The 19441-nt window shown below is 38.2% G+C and overlaps 1 protein-coding gene across 14 annotated transcripts in view; it reads left to right on the top strand.

Moving 5' to 3' along the window:
• Positions 1-19441, top strand: part of ZNF704 (zinc finger protein 704) — an 83684-nt gene that overhangs the window by 57803 nt on the left and 6440 nt on the right. For 7 of the 14 annotated variants that reach the window (XM_039345516.1, XM_039345517.1, XM_039345518.1 and 4 more), the window contains 8 exons: positions 7637-7714; positions 10053-10131; positions 11786-11900; positions 13254-13438; positions 14387-14541; positions 14755-14917; positions 16315-16473; positions 18354-18518. In XM_039345516.1, the coding sequence (XP_039201450.1) occupies positions 7637-7714; positions 10053-10131; positions 11786-11900; positions 13254-13438; positions 14387-14452 (523 nt within the window). In that variant the 3' untranslated portion in view covers positions 14453-14541; positions 14755-14917; positions 16315-16473; positions 18354-18518. Of the gene's footprint in view, positions 1-5086; positions 5673-7636; positions 7749-10052; positions 10132-11785; positions 11936-13253; positions 13439-14386; positions 14542-14754; positions 14918-16314; positions 16474-18353; positions 18519-19441 lie in introns of those variants that run through there. The other 7 variants (XM_039345524.1, XM_039345531.1, XM_039345523.1 and 4 more) reach the window with 6 other exon arrangements.

Raw genomic sequence — 19441 nt, forward strand, 5'->3', positions numbered from 1 at the left:
GGAGTGAGTCAGTTGTGAATATCACCATTTTTGCAGATGGAAAATGGAAACAGCAACTCTTGGTTCAGAGTGAAATAAAAGAGGATAACATAACAAGTAGAGTCAAAATGTAAAAGTTAACACTGTAGTGAGATAAGCAGGAAATATCTTGATGGCCCTCCATAAGGTCCCATACAAAGTCTTTGTTGTACATCTTTGCAATTCAAGGTCCATAACTTGGGATGCATTGCATTTTTGGGTTGCAAACCTCCAGACAATTGCTAGAAGGCAGCCTAGAGACAGAAAGTTAATTCCTGCCATTTTGATACTTACTCTGTCAGCCTTATTTGAGCAGCTCCTTAGGTGGTAACTTTGGAGAATTTTGCCTTACCATTCTTTCCAAATATTACATTACTATTGTCTGGATTTCTTTTCATATTAATAAGCATGAATAGTTGCTGGTTACCAACCTGAGATAAACACATATAGAAATAATAATTAAATGTATACTTCGAAAATAGGATCACAGGTTAATTTCATTTAATAGAAACATTGACTTGCAAAAAGGCAAAGTCAAATACTTTGGATAAAGAGGATTGATTGGAAACATAGGAATTCTACATTTTTTTTAAAAAAAATGAAAATTCTTGTTTGAAATTAAGCCTGCATCTATAAAATGCATTGAATTTCAGACTAGCTAACCAGATTTTATGAACCCAATTCATGTGATCAATTTATGGTTCATGAGACGCCCTAAGATTGGATTAATTTAAGAAAGCAAAGCCTTATAGAAGGGCATACAGATGACTTTGCTAAGCAGATATCAGACCTCATTAATATTTGTGTAGAAGACTACCAGAAAAATCTCAGGAGAGAGGGCTGAACTATGGCTTCCCCCATTAATAAAAATATTGTGAAAAAACAGAATGGCAAACCATTTCTGTATCATTGCAAAAAAACAACATAGACATGTAGACATCTGAAATAAAGCATGTATTATATTTTGCACTTTGTAAACATAATGAAAAACTATTTTGCATGAACAAAAACAATCTCATTGTGGCTCAAATTTTATAAGGGTGGCAGATAGAAAGCTAAAGCTAATCTCTAAACAATCTTCAATCTTATGACACTTCCCATCTGTTGGCATTACAATTTTCAGAAATTCAAACACAATCAAGAATTCTGGTAATTGAAGCCTTAGCAAACCTGGAAGGGTCAATGGGGATTCCAAAATATTTTCAAAACAAGAAATTATGGTGTGCAATATCGATGCTATTATGCTGTGTTTAGAAAATGTTCAGCCTCCAAATTCGTTGGACTTTCAACCGTTTTAGCATAATAGGAGTCATTCACATGTTCTGTTGTTTCTGTTGGAGAACTGGCAGCATGATGTGGAATTAGGGAAGGTTTCTGTTTCACCCATCATGGTTAGATCATTCTAACAGCTCTGCAGTTCTCTGGCACTGCTCCATTGCCCTCCACCACAGGGAAACTTGTCCTATTAAATTGGTCAACTTCAGGCAACTGACAGACACAGTTTGTCTTAAAGGAAACTTTAGGGTTGTTCCTGAGAGGCTGCTACACAATCTGATCAATGAAAGGATGGTAAGACTTCTTGATCTGCAGGATTGTCTGGGACACTACACATCCTCTTCACAACCTGTTTTCCTTATTACCTTCTGGGAGGAGGCTTCTTGGTATCCGAAGCAGAACATCCAGATTCAGTCACAGTTTTGTTCCATACAATATTAACCTTGTGAACTCTCAAGCTTCCTCTTTCCACTATGTATTCAAGATGGACAGTGATTAATATTTATATGTAAGGGTGTAGGTTGTACAGGTATATAGCATGTTTATATACGTGTGTTATATATATGTACACATTGGAGAGCAGGCAACAGAATTTCATTTTTAATGTGTGCCAGTGTGTCCACAGTAAAAAAAATGACAATAAAGGTTATCTTATTATCTTATCAGATTGTGCCCAAGAAACCTTTCCCCACCCCAAGATCTGGAACCCTCTTTGGTTTACAAAATAGTTGAAAGAAATAAATCAGGTGGAGAAATGTGACACTAATCTAACCAAACACAAGCTAGAGCTATTACAGCCTACCTTATGGTGGGAAGGATAGCAATTTTTCCCTGCCATTATTGCATCCATTGATGCCTTATTTGTGGGGTTCTGAATCTTCATGGATGGGGTGGCTTGAGGTTCACCTATAAGATCACATTGAAGAATTCACAAGGCATCTGACAGATAAATTTGATCTGGTGCTATGTTGAATTTTCTCTGTATTAGGTCTTGCAGATATGACTGAGGTAAGGCCTGGTTCAGTTATCTGGAAAAAAATTGATCCTGTCGGACCTGATGAAGTGGGCAGGACTCTGAAGGCTGTTGGGTCAGCCACCTGATTGGCTAAGGCCTCCCAAGAAGTGACTTATGATTGTGTCTTGATGGAAGTTAATTTATTTTTAAGACAGGGGTTGGTTCCACCATCTCTTAAGCCAGTGATGGTCCATCCCTCTTCAAGAGACCATTATTTTGTCCAGTGTTCAAGCTTCCCCTTTGGGGGAACGCTGTGGACAATGTTGCTGTGCAGAAGCTTCAAAGAATTCTGAAAGAAGTTGATTGTCTGAACTTCTTTTAGTCAGATTCGGGCTCTCTCTGGGATGGAACTCAGATGGTATTGACTACGTTCTTGAATCTCTCTGGTAAGAGCAGCATGGGCATAATATATCTGTCCTTGACTTCTTAGTGGCCTTCAATATCACTGAACATGGTATCCTTCTAGGGTGTCTGTCCATCATGGGTTTCTGATATCTCCAATATTGTTTCTTGATGGAGTAACACTACCACTGAAAGAGCAGGTTTATGACTCTGGGCTCATAGCTCCTGCTAGATGGCAGGTGGAGGCTTTAGCTGTGGGGGGAGGAGGGCTGCCTTGCTGAAGCTGGTGTACCTGTTGCAACTTTACTGGAATGTCACAACTTTACAACAGTGCCTCGTGCCCTCACTATAGTTCCTTCCAACCTGCAGGGCAGCTGTGCAGCAGGACTCAGTAAAGGGACCAAAATACAAAATCATTCTATTAGAAGATAGCAGCAATAGTACTTAGATTTATATACACTCCATATGCTTCAATGATTCTTTGAGCGGTTTACAAATATCAGCATATTGACCCCAACAATCTGGGTCCTCATTTTACCAACTTGGAAAGATGGAAGGTTGATTCAACCTTGAGCCAGCCAGGATCGAATTCCTGGCTGTGGGCAGAATTACCCTGCAATACTGCATTCTAACCACTGCACCACCGGGGCTCCTGGTATCAGAAGATATGCCACCAAAATATGCCCGGGGATGGGGGTACTCATATATAGGAAAGAATTTATTTTTATGGTGGATGGGAAGACTTTATTTTTCATGTAAACATGCACCCAATTATGGGTCAACCACCGAGTACTGTTTAGCTGAGATGCTGTGACTGTCTGTGTATAGAGTTGTGATTGTCTTTCTCTGTTAGTGCTGCAACTCACTACAAACTAAAGATATTCCTTCTGCAGAATTCTGATACCTTAAATAATCAGCATTACCTGCTCAATCCGTATTTCATTTCAATTCTGAGATCACATTCTGTTGTGAAGAGGGAATTTCAATGGTTGCAACTTCTTAGACAAATTCCCACATCAGCACAACTACTAAAAGTGCTTTTTCATCCAGCTACTTGATCCAGATGATATGCAGACAGAATTATAGCCATGAAAATAAAGCTCCCCGTGTTTACTCAAAAAGAGCACATACTATATACTCAGTGATACATTCTAATGAAATTTTAGCCTCTAAGAAAAAATCTTATATTCATAGACACTACTCAAGCTCTTCAATGATGACCCATTGTTTTTTAAAAACAGTTTCTTAATTCTCTTACCTGATTTGAACCATGAACTAATATGACTGGTTCACAAATGTGCAGCACAATTAATCAGCCACATTTTAATCTCCTAGGTAATCTTGACCCTTCACTCTCTCTCTTTCTCTCTCTCACACACACACATACACACACACACACTTGGAAGCATGCCCCATTGTAAACTATAAGGCTTGCTTCCAATTCCACGTGGATGTGACTAACCGTTGAGTTAGATCAGCAGGCTCCCAAGGACAGCAAAGCAAGAAATCTCTCTGAAATATACAGAAATGTCTTAAGTATGCTTTGTGTTTTTAGCAGCCAGCAAGTGCTTGACAGAGAAAAAATGTGGCAGAATTGTCATCGCCATAAATACATTAAATGGCTTGTTTTCAGTCAGCTTTTAGACAAACACATTCTGTAATGGGGTATTTTTTTCACAACACTTTGGAGTTTTATGTAAAAAGACCAGGCACAAAACCAAAAAGAAATTCCCAACGAGGGGCATATGTTGTTATTAGGTTTAGTGTGAAACACGATTTGACAACAAAATCTTCACATTAAAGCTTGGGTTGAAATACAACATTAAAGGCACTACTATTTATCCCACTTGCTAATCATATAGAAACGTTACTATCCCCACCCCCAATAAGATATTTTCAGAAAATGCCGGACATTTTCGATTGTCATAGATCTCTTTATTCTTGGGGAAGCGAAAGCTTGGCGTGCTAATTTGCTTAAAGTTTAACCCCACCATCCTGCTGGCCACCCCTCTCCGGATTCCCAGCCCAGGTGGGCTGTTCGGCGATTCTCAAGCAGAGGAAAACTGAACTAACAGCAGCAGGATTGCCATGAATGTCGGGATCTCCCACGAGCCGCGCGTTAAAAAGAGCCCACTGCCTTACTCCGCGAACTCTTTAAAACACCCTTCCGGCATCTTTCTAGGAGTCTGCGCATGATGAGGGGCGGGGGAAGGAAAGGGTTTCTATGGCACCAGCCAACAAACAGGAGCCAATCCAGCCCGGGGGTTCTTTTTCCCACCGAGTCGGAGCTGCAGGTTCTCCTTTCGAGAAAGAGGTTTCGGTGATGTAGGTGGGTGAGTTTATGCCTGCTGGGCGTTTTCAAAGGAGGCAAAGTGAAAAGCAAACCTCAAAGATCTGCTCAGGTTTCCTTGAGCATCGTTTTTCTTTATCGTTTAGGTTAGGAACTGGCATCAGGAGACAAGATGTATTTCTGGTGGCGATGCTGAAACACCTTGGTGATTGGGAGGTTCACATTCCAGTCTAGCTACGAGGAAGAGTCATTTGCCTCAGTTTCTCAAATGGAGAAGGAATTATTGGGCTTTGTGCTTCCAAAACCAGAAAGGAAGGACCATTATTCTTGTCCTCATGCTAGCATTGTGACCTCGACAAAGCTGGGGAGCCCATTTGTCCTGAATCAGTTCAGGACACAAGCTCAGAAGTGAGAAGCACCAGGAGGGCAAATGGGTGGACTCTGTAGGAAAGTGGGTGGGTTATCAAGCTCCAAACTGGATATTGTTGTCCTTTCTGCTCTGTTAATAGCTGCACCAATATGCATTTACTTATCCATCCATTTGCTCTCCAGTCTCCACTTTGAAAATGACTCTAGTTTGCTACTCGAGAGCTGAGCCAGCACATCTGTTTCTTAGACTGATTTCCTTCTTCTCCTTGCCCTCTTTTTATAATAGTTTGAGAAAAATCCTGGAAAATTTGAAATCTTGCCCAGTCATTTTGTCTGGACCAATAAAGTTTTTAGCAAACTTTAGTTTTGGATTCTTTATGAGCTAACATTGCTATGATTGCTTTTTATGTAATTGAATAATTGATTTTCTAACACTGAGTCAAAAATGAATGACTGAGGTATAGAATATTAACACTGGATTGCTGGAGAGATGATTGATAGCCTGATCCATTCCATGTCTCTTCAAACCAGCTGGAAGTCCTTTTAAGATTATAAGAAGGGCCCTGCAGGATCATGTGTATCTATCTAATCCAGCATTCAGTGTCACATAACAACTAATCAGGTGCATTCATGAGTCTCAGGCATGAGAGGCAGAGCAGAGCAATAGGTTCCTACTCCTGAGCAAGTAAAATGCTACCAGTGGAACACCACAAAGAATATCATTATACATTTTGAAACCACATGTCTGTGCAGATTTATTCAGGTAGAAATTCAACTAAGTTCAAAACTGCAACTGTATACACCAGTGGTGGCGAAACTATGGCATGGGTGCCAGAGGCGGCACTCGGAGCCCTCTCTGTGGGCACATGTGCCATTGGCCCAGCCTCGCCTCCCTTCATGACCCCCTCCTCACCAGCAGCCCCCCTGGAGGAGTCGCCCCTGAGCGTGGCCTACGTGGAGCAGCGCAGCCAAGGACATGGCAGCCAGGCAGTGTAGACAAGACTCTGCCCTCATGCCCCATCACGCAGGGCGCAGGCAGAGGGCGTGGCCACCATGGCGCTGCTGGGCTGCCTGGGCAATCTGTGGTGGGCCCTGGAGGCGGTGAGTGGCCCTGCGGGCAGGTGGGGTGGGGGATGGTGTTGGGGCAGAATGGGGACACAGCAGGGGGTGGAGCAGGGGCAGGGCTAGTTTTGGGGCACTCGGTCTCTAAAAGGTTCACCATCACTGGTATACACCCTTAATATACGAATAATCTTCTCCAAACATACAGTACCTCTCCAAACAAGGGCTTAGTCATCAACAAAATATTAATGAATGTAGCAGACATGCATCATGAAATTCTATGAAATATAAAATGAAAATAGCAAAAGAACATCAACCTTGTATAAACTTAATGTTTAAGACAAATCATGGGAAAGATGTCCATTCAAGCTGTTTGTCCATAATTAAACCCTTGGGCAGATCCAATTTTAAACTTACGCAGCATGTACACTTTAGTCCTCTACATTCCTATTCAGAAGAGTGGCCTTGCTTAGGCCCCATCAATCAAGCAGGTAAATGTAATGAGAGCAGGGAAGCATGCCTTCTCTGTTAGGTGCCTTCCCTCTGGAATAATATTCCCCCACTCCAGAGATCTGAATGACTCCCATCTTGAGGATGTTGTATGAAGCTATTAAAGACCTGGTTATTCTCCCAGTCTAGGGGCAGGATAAAAGTTGAGCCCCTATTGAATGTGAAAGAATTAGGGTTGGTTACTTTATATGTTCATCCGTCTGTCTGTCTGTCTGTCTCTCTGTCTGTCTGTCTCTCTGTCTGTTTGTCTATCATAAACATTTGTTGATCTATTGATCTGTCTGCCACTCATGATCTTTTTGTTATTTGTCTATTTTTACTTCCCCCCCTTTTCTGGTTCAATCATGTACAATTTTCAGGGAGCATCTAGACAAGTCTCTGCACTTTTCTTGACAAGCGGTTTGCCACTGCCTGCTTCCTAGGGCTGAGAGAGAGTGACTGGCTCAAGTTTACCCAGTGGCTTTGTGCCTAAGGCAGAACAGAACTCCCATTTTCTAGCCTGATGTCTTAACTACTAAACCAAGCTGCCTTTCATTTTTACTTTATTTTTTATAATTAAAAGTGGTCTATAAATTGCATAAATGCATAAAAAATAATGTTATGTAGATAAGGAAAGATAAGGAAATAAATTCAATATTCATTTGAAAGCTTTTAAAAACCTTCATTGGGTTCCTGATACAAAAGAGATGAAAATGGCATTCCCCCCAGTCTGTAGCTACTAATACATTAATATGGTTTGTGCTTCCCTTTTTTAGTGAAATGAACTTTGAAGCTGAGTACATAAACAATTTGCAAAAACAAATCTGCTTACTAGAATATGAGACAACTTATCTATATCCTTTTTAAAATAATGGAATTTTATTACAGGTATTTATGGAGGTTTCAAATTAGCTTTATTTCTTAATTTTAAAATGTTCTGTATTTTGAATATCAAGGATCCATGCCTGTTTGTTATGAAGGATTACAATTTATTGGATTAATTTATTCTAAAAACACAGTGTGATAGGTTTCTTTTTCCTTTCCCCAATATTCAGTTTCTTTATTTAGGACAAAATTAAGTCACACCTTTTGTTAACAGTATATCATGTACTTTCTCTGTTTCCAACACTAAAATTGGAATGACACTTATTTATTTATAAATTTGTAAGACCACCTAACTCACAAAATGTGACTCAAGGCAGCTAACATAGGATTAAAAGGAATAAAAGATTAACAAAAAAAACATCAAAGAAGCATAACAATACAATATGAATAATACAGAGATTAAAAATCAAACATCTTCAAAATCCTAAACCGTTAGTTTTCCAGATGTCTTAACTCAGTTCCCAGAAGAAATACAACGCTTTTAACACCTTGTGGAAGGCCAGCAGCGTTAGGCCATCTGAATCTTGAGAAGTATGTGTTCCAAAGGACAGGCACCAATCATGTCTTCTGGGTCCCATTAGATGGAACTGTGTCATGGAGGGACCTGAAGCATGCCCAGTTTGTCAGATCTCATGTGATGGGCAGACATAATTTGATGTAGGTAGTCCCACAAACAACATGGCCTTTGTAGTTAATAGGTACCTTGAATTGCGCCCAGAGCCTGTAGAAAGCTAGTGCAGTAGTAATGTTACATTTGTATCTTTAACTATACATATCAGTATCTCCTTGACCAATTGTAACTTCTGGTTGGTATTCAAATGTATCCCATGTACAGAATGTTGCAATAGCCCAAGTGGAAGGTAATGAAGATATGGGTAACCATTAGTAAAACCTCCTGATCATGGAAGAGAGTCCATGGCATACAATATGTAGTTGTAGAAAGGTCCTTTTGACCACTGTTGCCACCTTTTTTTTAAACAGGAGCCACAACTCAAAATTACCTCCAGATTGCAGATTGTCTGCGGGAAATACAATCCCATCAAGAACTAAACAGAGAAAATCTCCAAATCCAGATCCAAAACCCAGAGCCGTCTTGTTTAGATTAAGCAAAATGTGTTTCTCTCCATCCAGATATCTATAACCTCCAGATATTGGGAAATAAATGTGATGCTACTATTTAGTCAGGTGGGGAAGAGATACAAAGCTGATGATACTTAACCTCATATTGATGGCTGGATTTGCCTACTGGTTTAATGTATATTAAATAAGAGCAGAGAAAGAAGAACCTTGAGAAATCCTGCAAACCTGCAGTCTATGGCTAGATCTCTTTTCTCCATCAATATCACCTGGAACATCTATTGAAGAAAGGAGGAGAGTTGCTGCAACACTCTGCCCCTATTCTCAACCCTCAAAAACTGATCCAGAAAAGTACCATGGCTGTAACCTGTGCTTTATTGGATTCACTCTTTATTTTCTTCAGGTGGGGTTTGGGTCATCTCTTCTGCTGCTTTCTCTCTGGAGAAGTTTCATGAGCTGAGAGTTCACACATGTGCAATCTGATCACAGGCTGTTGTTACCCCCTTATTCCAGACAGTGACTACAACCTCACTCAAACCATGCATTAGACACTTAGGAAAAGCCCCAACTTTTCTCTGGATCCCAATAGAGTCCATCTAGCACCTGTGGTGCACCAATCAAATAAATCTTTCCTGTGGTGGGAAGTGGGTGCAGAGAACTTCAATGGAACAAATGTAAAATTAAACCCCCGGTCTTTTATCTCCACTGCATTTCTCAACTATATACAAAATTGTTCTTTGGAAGGGAAGAAAAAGCATTTAATTCCCTTATGGTACTTAATATTCAAATGAAATGACCAATGCCTGTCTATATATAAGAACTGTTTTCAATAATATAAGAGAACAATGCAAGCTTGGAGACCAAATAGTACCTTTATATCCTCCTTTATATTGCATATGGATACTTTTCTTTTATACTGTTTTAAAAAACCCTGAAAAGTAATTTATTATTTCTAGGACAATTGAAGAAAGCTTACATTATGTCCTGCCTAAAAAAGTGTACACCGTGTATATTTAGCGCTCCAAAGGAGTGCCAAAATCACTCATGCTGATATCAGAAATTTAGCATTTTTGAGGTTGAATTTTTTTGAGATCATACTTTTATGAAGATAATAGAAAATTCATGATTACTCAAGATTATTAACATATTTCTGATGTTAACATGTTTCTGAAACTAGGAATTGATCTTTCAAACATCATATATCTTGTTCCTTAATCATGCACCATTTACTAGAGAGAAGGCTAAGAATGCTACACATATCCCACCTAAAGTTACTAGAAAAGCCGAGACTCTATTGCAGGCAATGAAGGTAACTTCTGTTAAGGGCTTATTTGATTCTCTTGCATTGCCATTCCAATGTCAGTATCCTCAATGATCACTACAGGCTTCTGCGGTTGTATCGAGATGCTCTTTCCACAGCACTTTCGTGTTGCTTTTAAGTTGGCGTGATGTTCATTTGAAAGCAAATTTTGAAAGCAAAATTGTCAAGGATATCTTTGCATCTACAGGAACACTCTATATGTGATTGCACTGAGTCTTTATAGTGTACTCTTTCCATTTTATTTAAATTATAAATATTAGTTATACTATAACTTCACATAATTATCTGCTTGTAGAAATAACCCATTCTTGTAATTGCTTATAGAGCAATACTTAAGTAGATGATCCCATAGTATTTATTTATTCCTTATTTGATGCCTTTTCTTCACTTGTTTATGGATTGATGTGCAGCCAGTTTAATTAATTTTGCTTATTGTGCATATTGAGATAATCAAGTTAGTAAACTGTGGTTCAGTTAAACTGAGTAGTGTATATGTAAACATGCTAATCTAATATAGCACTGAGCTTTCTAACTGCTTGGGGATTCAGTGGCATCAATAAGTGTCAATTCTTAATGACCACATAGGTAATTTTTCTCCATGATGATCTGTTCCAGTCTGGTCCTTCAAGTCTTCCTGCAATGCGCTCATCATTGCAGTAACATCCACTTTGCTACTGGGTTTTCCTTCTTTCCCTTTCTTCTACTTCATTCCATCTTTCTAGGAGCTAGGTCTTCAATGATGAATCCAAAGTATGATAATTTGAGCCCATTCATTTGTGTCTCAAATGAAAACTCTGGATTTATTTATTTGATAATCTATTTGTTTGTTTTCTTGGCTGCCTGTAGTATTCTCAGTAGTGTTCTCCATTATTCAAAAAATATTAATACTCATTCTATCCTGTTCAAAGTCCAAATTTTCTTCCCAGCAGCTGAGTATTTCTCCAAAACTTTCATTGCTGCTCTACTGACTACTAGACTGTGGCAAATTTCTGGTTCTTTTACTTTATTGTTGATTCCGAAAGGCAAAGCTACTCACTATTTCAATATCTTCACTGTCAGGTTTAAAGCTGGTTGTTGTATCTGTTGTCATTAATTTAGTCGTCTTTAATTTAATCTTTGTTCCATTTATTTTTTCATTGCACTCCTTGAGTGATATTAGTACTGTAGTTTGCAAGTCATTACTTTTTCAGCTATAGTTTAGCATCATCAGCGTAGTGTGGATTATTGATGTTTCTTCTTCCAAACTTACACATTCCAACATTCCACGTGTTATAATTTATTTTATAGGTAACATATTTGCCCCAATACAAAAAGGATAGCACTTATTCAGAAGACCGATGAGAAAAGAAACACAAATACAGAAGGGTACAGAAAGTAACGTAGATGTTTCTTGGCTTTGTTAAGAATCCGTGTGGATCATAGCCTAGGCTTCCACAATGAGATGCCATTTGGAGCGCTTGACTTCAACTGTTAGCTATACTGATTGTGAATGGTAGGAAATAAAATCTTAATTCTCTAGATAGCAATAATTTGAGGAGGATCTCACCTGTATTGTAACTGATTTACTAGTCATCTTTAATCCTAGTCTTTTAATTGAAATAAATACATATGCATGAAATTAACCTACTGCATATTTTCAAAGGAACTGGAAGCTACCATAAACAGAACAGAAATAGATATAGCAAAGAAAGAAAATAGCATCATGCTCTATGAAGCTGAAACTCAAGCAATACACAAACGTCTTCAAATATTGTCTGGTAATGAAAAACTTTTCTTCTTATGGGTTGTCATTCTTGCTATTAAGCTAAATTTATGAATATGAACTGGATCACTGTTGAACTTCTATATCTCTAAATGTCTATCTAAAATGTAGTCATATTCTGTATTGCAGTATAGAATGTGAGTATATTCTATAATCTGATAATTATCAGAAATAGGGGAAATCTGGCTTTACAAGACACGGGAGCTTTGTGTTACAATCACACTTGTAATACCAAGCAAAGCTGTCTTTTTTTTTTTTTTTTAGACTAATATGTTTGGACGTCCAGAAGAAAAGGAGAAACAGGGATGTTACTCTAAGCCAAGAGTCTTCAAACCTAGCTCTTTTATGACTTGTGGCTGAGGAATTTTGGGAGTTGAAGTCCACAAGTCATAAAAGGGCCAAGTTTGAAGACCCCTGCTCTAAGCAGTGTAGGAAATTAAGGCTTTCCCAATGTTTGCTAGATTAGGAAATATGAGTATTTGTTTGATGTTTATTAGAATACCCATATTGGAGCAGATGCTATCTATCCATGTTGCATTATAATCTCATGTCATGGTTTATAAACTACAATTGGGCCAGTTTGTAAGCCTTGCTTAAGATTATCATTGCTCAAACAATATATGAAACCACTCACTTCTAATACAGTTTTCCTTTCCTAGGTAGCTAACTGGATTAAAGCACCAAAGATTCTTTTCTAAAACTTTTTAAACAATACTTCTTCCATGAGAGGAGAGAGTTCCATAGTACAAACTCTTACTGCTCTAGAATTCTCCATTCATGGCTTAATTTACTAGTGCCCCTCGACCTTTTATAAAAAAAAACTATCATAATTTGTTATTTCCTTCCCTACTAAAATCACAATAATGGAGGACACTAAGACTCAGATTGCTAGAGCCAGCATTCCCATCTGCATTGCTGTTGGAAAAAGTAACCCAGGCAAAAGGAAAAGGAAAAAGAGCACCAAGATTTTGAGTGCAAAGCTGTCTAGCTATCTTCCTGGACTGAGGGACACTAAAATATAAACACATACCTGTACATATTATTTATGAATTTGCACGAAAAGAGCTTAGTGATTTTCAAGAAGTAGCACATAAGGTGCTGCAGCAACTCAAATATTGTTTGTTCCCATTCTTTGCATACTGTAAGCATGCTTTATCTGGATGTAAGCCCTGCTTTGTTTCAGTAGGTTATCTTTCCTAATAAGTACTTTTAGAATTCCAGCCTCAGAAACATCTGGAGGCTTAGTGTCATAATTCAACTAAGCAGTCACACAAGAAAGGAAATAGATGTTTACAGGAAGATAATGTGTATTTTAAATGTGTGGAGCGATCCTGATGATTTCCTGCAGATGCAAGTGCTAAAGAAAAACTGCTATTAATGGAGGAGGTTACAAAACTGAAGAAAATGGTTGAACACTCTACCCAGGCTATTTCACACAAAGAAGCAGAACTGCTAAAAATTCAGAGAGAAATGCAAGAGACTGTGAATTTAGTGAAAGAAAAAGAATATGCTGTCTGCCTTTTGGAATCAAAAGTAAGCTATTGCAGTTAAGATATTTACCAAAATGCATCTGTGAGAGAGTTGTTGCTATGTTAGAGGCATACATGGTTGAATTAATTTTAATTTTAAAATGAGAGACTTGTGATGAATAGACACTTCTTTCTTAAAAGTGAAAATAATATGTATTTTATTACCTAAACTATAATTTAGCCAAACTGTGTCTTCAATCTGCTTTTGCTAATCCAAATAGATTATATTTCTGAAGAAGAATATAATTCCATTTTACTTAAATACAAACTTTAATATATATATAGTTCTGAAAACTTTGGTCATTATGTAGACCTATTCACACATAAAATAAAAATTTATGACTTGGATTATTTGAAGAAGATCAAACTTATGTTATTATTCTTTACTTACTGAAAATTGATTTTGGAACTTTAGTTCTATGAAATAGCCAGTGATCTCTGTCAATTAAGCCTTCAGCCTTGTTATGAAACAACAACCTTCATAATTTTAATGGAAAGCTTTGAGCATTAAAACTCCATGTGCATATCTGCTCTAATGAAAATTGATTAAAACTGATATTATTCAGAGCTAGCTCTAGTATTAAAATGAATATTGCTTCCAGAATTATGGAGAGGGATGAGGTTTTCTTACCCCATCAATCACCTCCAGCAGTGAGTCCCCTTTTTAGTAAAACTGGAATTAAAATCTGGTGAAGTTTGGTTTAAACACAAGAAACAAGATGCACAGATTCTAGAGTTATGACAAATGCAATATCTCATAACAAATGAGCAATCTGGAAGGTGAGTGCCTTACTGCTATATAAGCAACAGATAATGAGTGTACATTCCTTATGCTAGAAAGGGATCGTCCTATACTCTCACTAGAAGAATCTTTAATGATACTTACAACAATAGCAGCAAAGCCTGAGGGAAGGGAATGTTTAGCATTCATTTTATTGTATGTTTTATTTAGTGTCAGCAGCAGATTTGGCAGTACCAGGACATGGAAAAAAACCTTTCAGAACTCAGATCACAGTGAACACAACTGCAAGCATTGCTCTACCACTTAGAAGAGAAATTATCAGCAAGCTCCCAATCTCCACAAGAGACTATTGTCAAGGAACTTAGGTAAAGACATTTCTGTTATCCACCTTTTAATATTTTCAGAGCTATTTGGTATCTCTTCTTCATACTGGATAGCTAAGCATTTCTGCATAATCATCTATAGTACAGTGTAGTATAGTAATAAAATCAAAAGAGATAATGGTAGCATAGAAATAAAAAAGAACCTTATTTTTGAATGACCCATAATAATTACTATTTAAAATGATTTATACTTAGTGAGGAAGCTGAAAAATTAAGGCAGATCCTCAAGGAAAATGAGCTTTCAGCTGATGAAGATAAATATTTGCTCAACAAGATGGCAGAAGACTGTGGACATCTGACAAAGGAGAGTAGTCTTTTACATGCTCAAATACAGAAAGTTACCAAGCATCTAAACCAGGTAGGCCTCATTTGTTCCTCAAATTTCAGCCTCGAAATGATTAAAAGAAACCACAAAGAAATTTCATTCCAAGATTTGTTGTTCTTTGTACATTATGAATTTTCATAACATTGATTGAAAGATCCATGCACAAATATATAACAGACATTTTAAAATAGAATTTTTTTACTATAATAATAGCCATAGAGGCCAAAACAGGGGAACTTCAAGGGAATTCTATTACCCGTAAATGCCGGCATACAAGGCGACCCGGCGTATAAGACGACCCCCGTCTTTATAGCCGGGCCGCATTCCTAGAACGTCGTCTTATACGCTGGAAACTACCAGTATTTCCGGCGTATAAGACGACTCGGCGTATAAGACGACCCCCGTCTTTGGCGCCGATTTCAGCGCTCACGGAAGTCACCTTATACGCCGGCATTTACGGTATGTCTGGTGATTGGAAAAGTAGCAATAAAAATTTTATGGCTTATGAGTTGAAATTAGCAGCATACTATTTACTGCTGTTTTTCTTCATATTTCTTATTTCTTCATATTTTCATTGCTGAGGAAGGAATCCCAGGATTCAGTGAGGCCAAAAGTGGGGATTCATTTTTTTCTGATATCCTCTGTCTTTCAACTCTATCTTCCATGCAACAGTGAATAAAATAATTCTTATCAAATTCTGAGTTGATCTCTTGCATGAGAAGGCTGAAATTAATTTTGGCCTAAATTAAATCAGTTGTATTCCTAGTTGTTCACCCCTTTCTTACAGAAAAGGTGTGCAAATAAGCCAAAATTTGGCGATAAATTTGTTATTGCCATAAATCAAATTGATTTTTAAGGCGGCAATTAAATGTAACTGGTTCAGTCTGCCAAAGTACAAAGCTATTGCATTTGGTCATTCCTTGAATTCAGTGTTCTTATTAGAATATCAGTATCAGCTATGGTGCAATTGCAGAATCTACGATTCCCTAAAATAGAGCATAAATAATTCCAGATTGGTACATGCATTCAAAGCATTTTGAGTTTTTGAGACTAAGAAATAGTCTTTACTCTCTGCATAGGAATCACTCCACAATGGAAGAGTGGTGTTCAGTGCTAAACCTGTACTGTGTTTGAAAATGATCTGTTTTTCCACTCCCAACTAGCGCAAGCTGGAAGTTAAATCACCTATTAATACATACATTCTATGGCGAGTGCCCCAAAGTGGCCAAGAAACAGTTGATACATTTTACTTAAGTCTTAGAACTAGAGACTGCATGTACAACATGCTCATTTTTTAAAAAAAAATGGTAGATATATAATTATTTGCATGCCTTATAACAATTATGTGAAGTTAAGAGTGGAAATAGCAGTAGTATATTGGAGATGCTATGATTTGTTTACTAATAAACCATCTCATATATATGCTATAGGAAAGGCTGCTGAGAGCGGAGGAGACTTCTTCCTATTCAAGAAGAGTGGCTGAGCTAGCATCAGGAAGAGAGAAAACATGGCAATTTAAGCTGAAACTCACCCACTTTAAGACTCTGTTACAAAACATAAGACAGAAAGTTCTTAAAGCCCAGGAACAGGTTGTAACAATATTTTATGTAAATCAATTTCCATTGGTAGAATATAGGTGTACCTGGGGAATTAAGCAATGCTGATGACCTATCTCAATGTCTGAAGGCTCTGAGCATCTGGATGGGAAAAAATAGGCTTTAACTGAACTATGGTTAGGACCTGCTGGTTCTACAACTGTGACATCTTTGGTGCTGGATTGGGATGTATTGTCCCAGACAGACAGCTTGACAATCTGGGGGTCCTCCTAGAATCATGACTCCTGTTTGAAGAGCAGTTAACAGTTGTAGCTAGGAGGGCCTTTGCATTGTGTGCCAGTTGCACCTGTTCCTATATTGAGGGCCTCTCCTCAGTCTAGTCAACTAACTATTTGGATTACTGTAATGCACTTTACGTGTGCATTAGCTGTCCTTGCTAAAGTTTCTAAAAGTTTCAACTGGTGTGAAATACAACATTAGTTATGTGTATTTCTAACAGAACACAGGTTAAACCTCTTCTCTGTGAGTTACATTGGCTGCCAGTTTGTTTCCAAATCAAATTCATGGAGTTGACTTGGAACGGATTACATCTGTCCAGATCCAACAGAGGGCATGCTGTGAGTCCTATTGGCTAGGGAACTACATTTGGTAGACCTAGGCCAGTGATGGCGAACCTTTTAGAGATCGAGTGCCCAAAAACTGGCCCTGCCTGTTCCACCCCCTGCCCTGCCCCTACCCCACCCCCTGCCCCGCCCCACCCTGCCTGCTGGGCCAACTCACCACTCCAGGGCCCGCCGCAGATTGCCCAGGCAGCCCAGCAGCACCATGGTGGCCACGCCCTCTGCCCATGCCCCGCAGCATCAACTGTGCACATTGGGGTGTGAGGGCAAAGTCTTGTCTATGCTGCCTGACTGCCATGTTCTTGGCTGCGGTGCTCCATGTGGGCCATGCTCAGGGGCGACTCTCCTCCAGGGAGGCTGCTGGTGAGGAGGTGGTCGTGGGCGGAGGCAAGGCTGGGGCAATGGCATGTGTGCCCACAGAGAGGGCTCCGAGTGCCACCACTGGCACCCGTGCCATAGGTTTGCCACCACTGCCCTAGGCAACAGGATGTCTCTGCTGTGGCAACTACTTTATGGAATATTCTTTCCCCCAAAGTGAGGCTGGTTTTATCACTTTTTATTTTCTGAAGATCCCTTAAAATCTGGTTGTGCCCTCAGACTTGGAGACCTGCAGGTGACTGGTGAATTAGTAAGGTGGCTACATTATTACTATCGTTATTTCCTTTTCAGCTTTTATAGTTGTTTTTAATAATGTTTATAATATTATTTTTATATTTATTAATTACCTTTTTTTACTGTTGTACATTGCTTAGAGTCACTTGTTGTGAGATGGGCAGCTATTTAAAGTTGATAAATAAATTAAACCCAAACACAAGAGCCAATATATATTCCCTTTCTGTACTAGGAAATTCTAGTAATATCCTTTGGATTTTGCAGACAGTCAAAATTAAGTTTAAAATAAAACAAGTTTAGTTTTTATCCTGATCTCACTTTGTGGAAAGTGATTTCCAGTATGCTATTTGACAGAATTGTCCTCATCTGAAAAAAATTATATTCATTTGGATATCAATTCACACATACATGAAGCGTGCTTAAGATTGTATGCAATTATACAAGCATAGTTAAGGATAAAATTAAGACATTCTTTGAATCCTTGTTTACAACAATGTTGTTGTAAGATTTGCCAGTAAATGTGACATGCATGTAAAATAAATGTAAATATATCCTTTCTGAACAATCTTCCATATTCCATTAAAATCAAGGAAGCCTACCATGCAAGCATGTTAATTACTTACACATTTTAAAATGAAATTGAAGTTTACACACTAACATATTTCAAAATCATGCAAATAGTTATTTCATCTACAAGAAAGAAAATCTATGGATCACAAAAGGCAACATCTTCATACTCAACTAATTGATTTAGAAAATCAACACACCAAAATGCAACTGGAAAATTCTAAACTGAGAACAGAGAAAAATCATTGGGTGGAATGTATTTCTCAAATGCACAAACAGGTATCTTAAGCAACATATCTTTTTATTTACATTCTATGCTTTTGACGTTTTGAAAAAAATAATCTCGGTAATTGTATCCCCATATTTAATTATGTCTAGTATAAAATGTAGCAAATGATTGGTTATGACTCAGAATAAAATATTTATGAAAACTGCAGTTAAAGAGCCAGATACAATTCTGTGAACATTCAGGGGAAGAACTAAAAACAACCTGTGCATTCTTGCTGGCAATTTAAACAGTGAATTAAGATTACAAAATTCATTAATCAGGGTTAAACTGCTTTAAAGGAGGATCAGTCATGGCAGCTATTGGGATCTTCATGTTCAGGGATAACATACCACTGAATAGGAGATGCTGAGATAAGGAAAGAATCGAAGTCTTTTGTGTTCTGCTGGATTTCCTTCCGAGGCATGTAGTTGGGGGAAAGGATGCTGGATTATAGTATATATCAAGTTGAAATCAGTGCTTTTCAAAATGACCTGAGGCTTAGTTATAGAACTTTCAATAACAAGTTTACCAACTCTTGAACCATTCATAATCCTATGGTACGTGACCTACAGCGTGATCTGAAATTTATTCAAGTACTGTTAATAAACTCACTTTGGGGGTGGGGAGATATTTTGGCCTACCCCTTTTTACAAAACTACTTCAGCTCATTGACGTTTTGAGGCTGTGTGAACTGCTCACTTCAAGTCCTACTGCAACATTTCAGTTGGGTTAGAAAAACAATTCCAAAATGCAAACATTCTTCTGCATTCATCTTTCTGTTGTAGATTTGTTTGTTTAGGGTCATCTTTGTGCTGCATGACTCAGATTTGGCTCACAGAGACACAGTGATATCTCTTGTAGAATTTGATAATATGCAGGTAACGGAACTCAATGTCTAAAAAGCTAATCCTATCATCCAGACGCAGCCTCTTGA

This window comes from Crotalus tigris, unplaced genomic scaffold, assembly GCF_016545835.1.
Source record: "Crotalus tigris isolate CLP2741 ecotype Arizona unplaced genomic scaffold, ASM1654583v1 scf7180000017952.28453644438:3035480, whole genome shotgun sequence".
Lineage (NCBI taxonomy): Eukaryota > Metazoa > Chordata > Lepidosauria > Squamata > Viperidae > Crotalus > Crotalus tigris.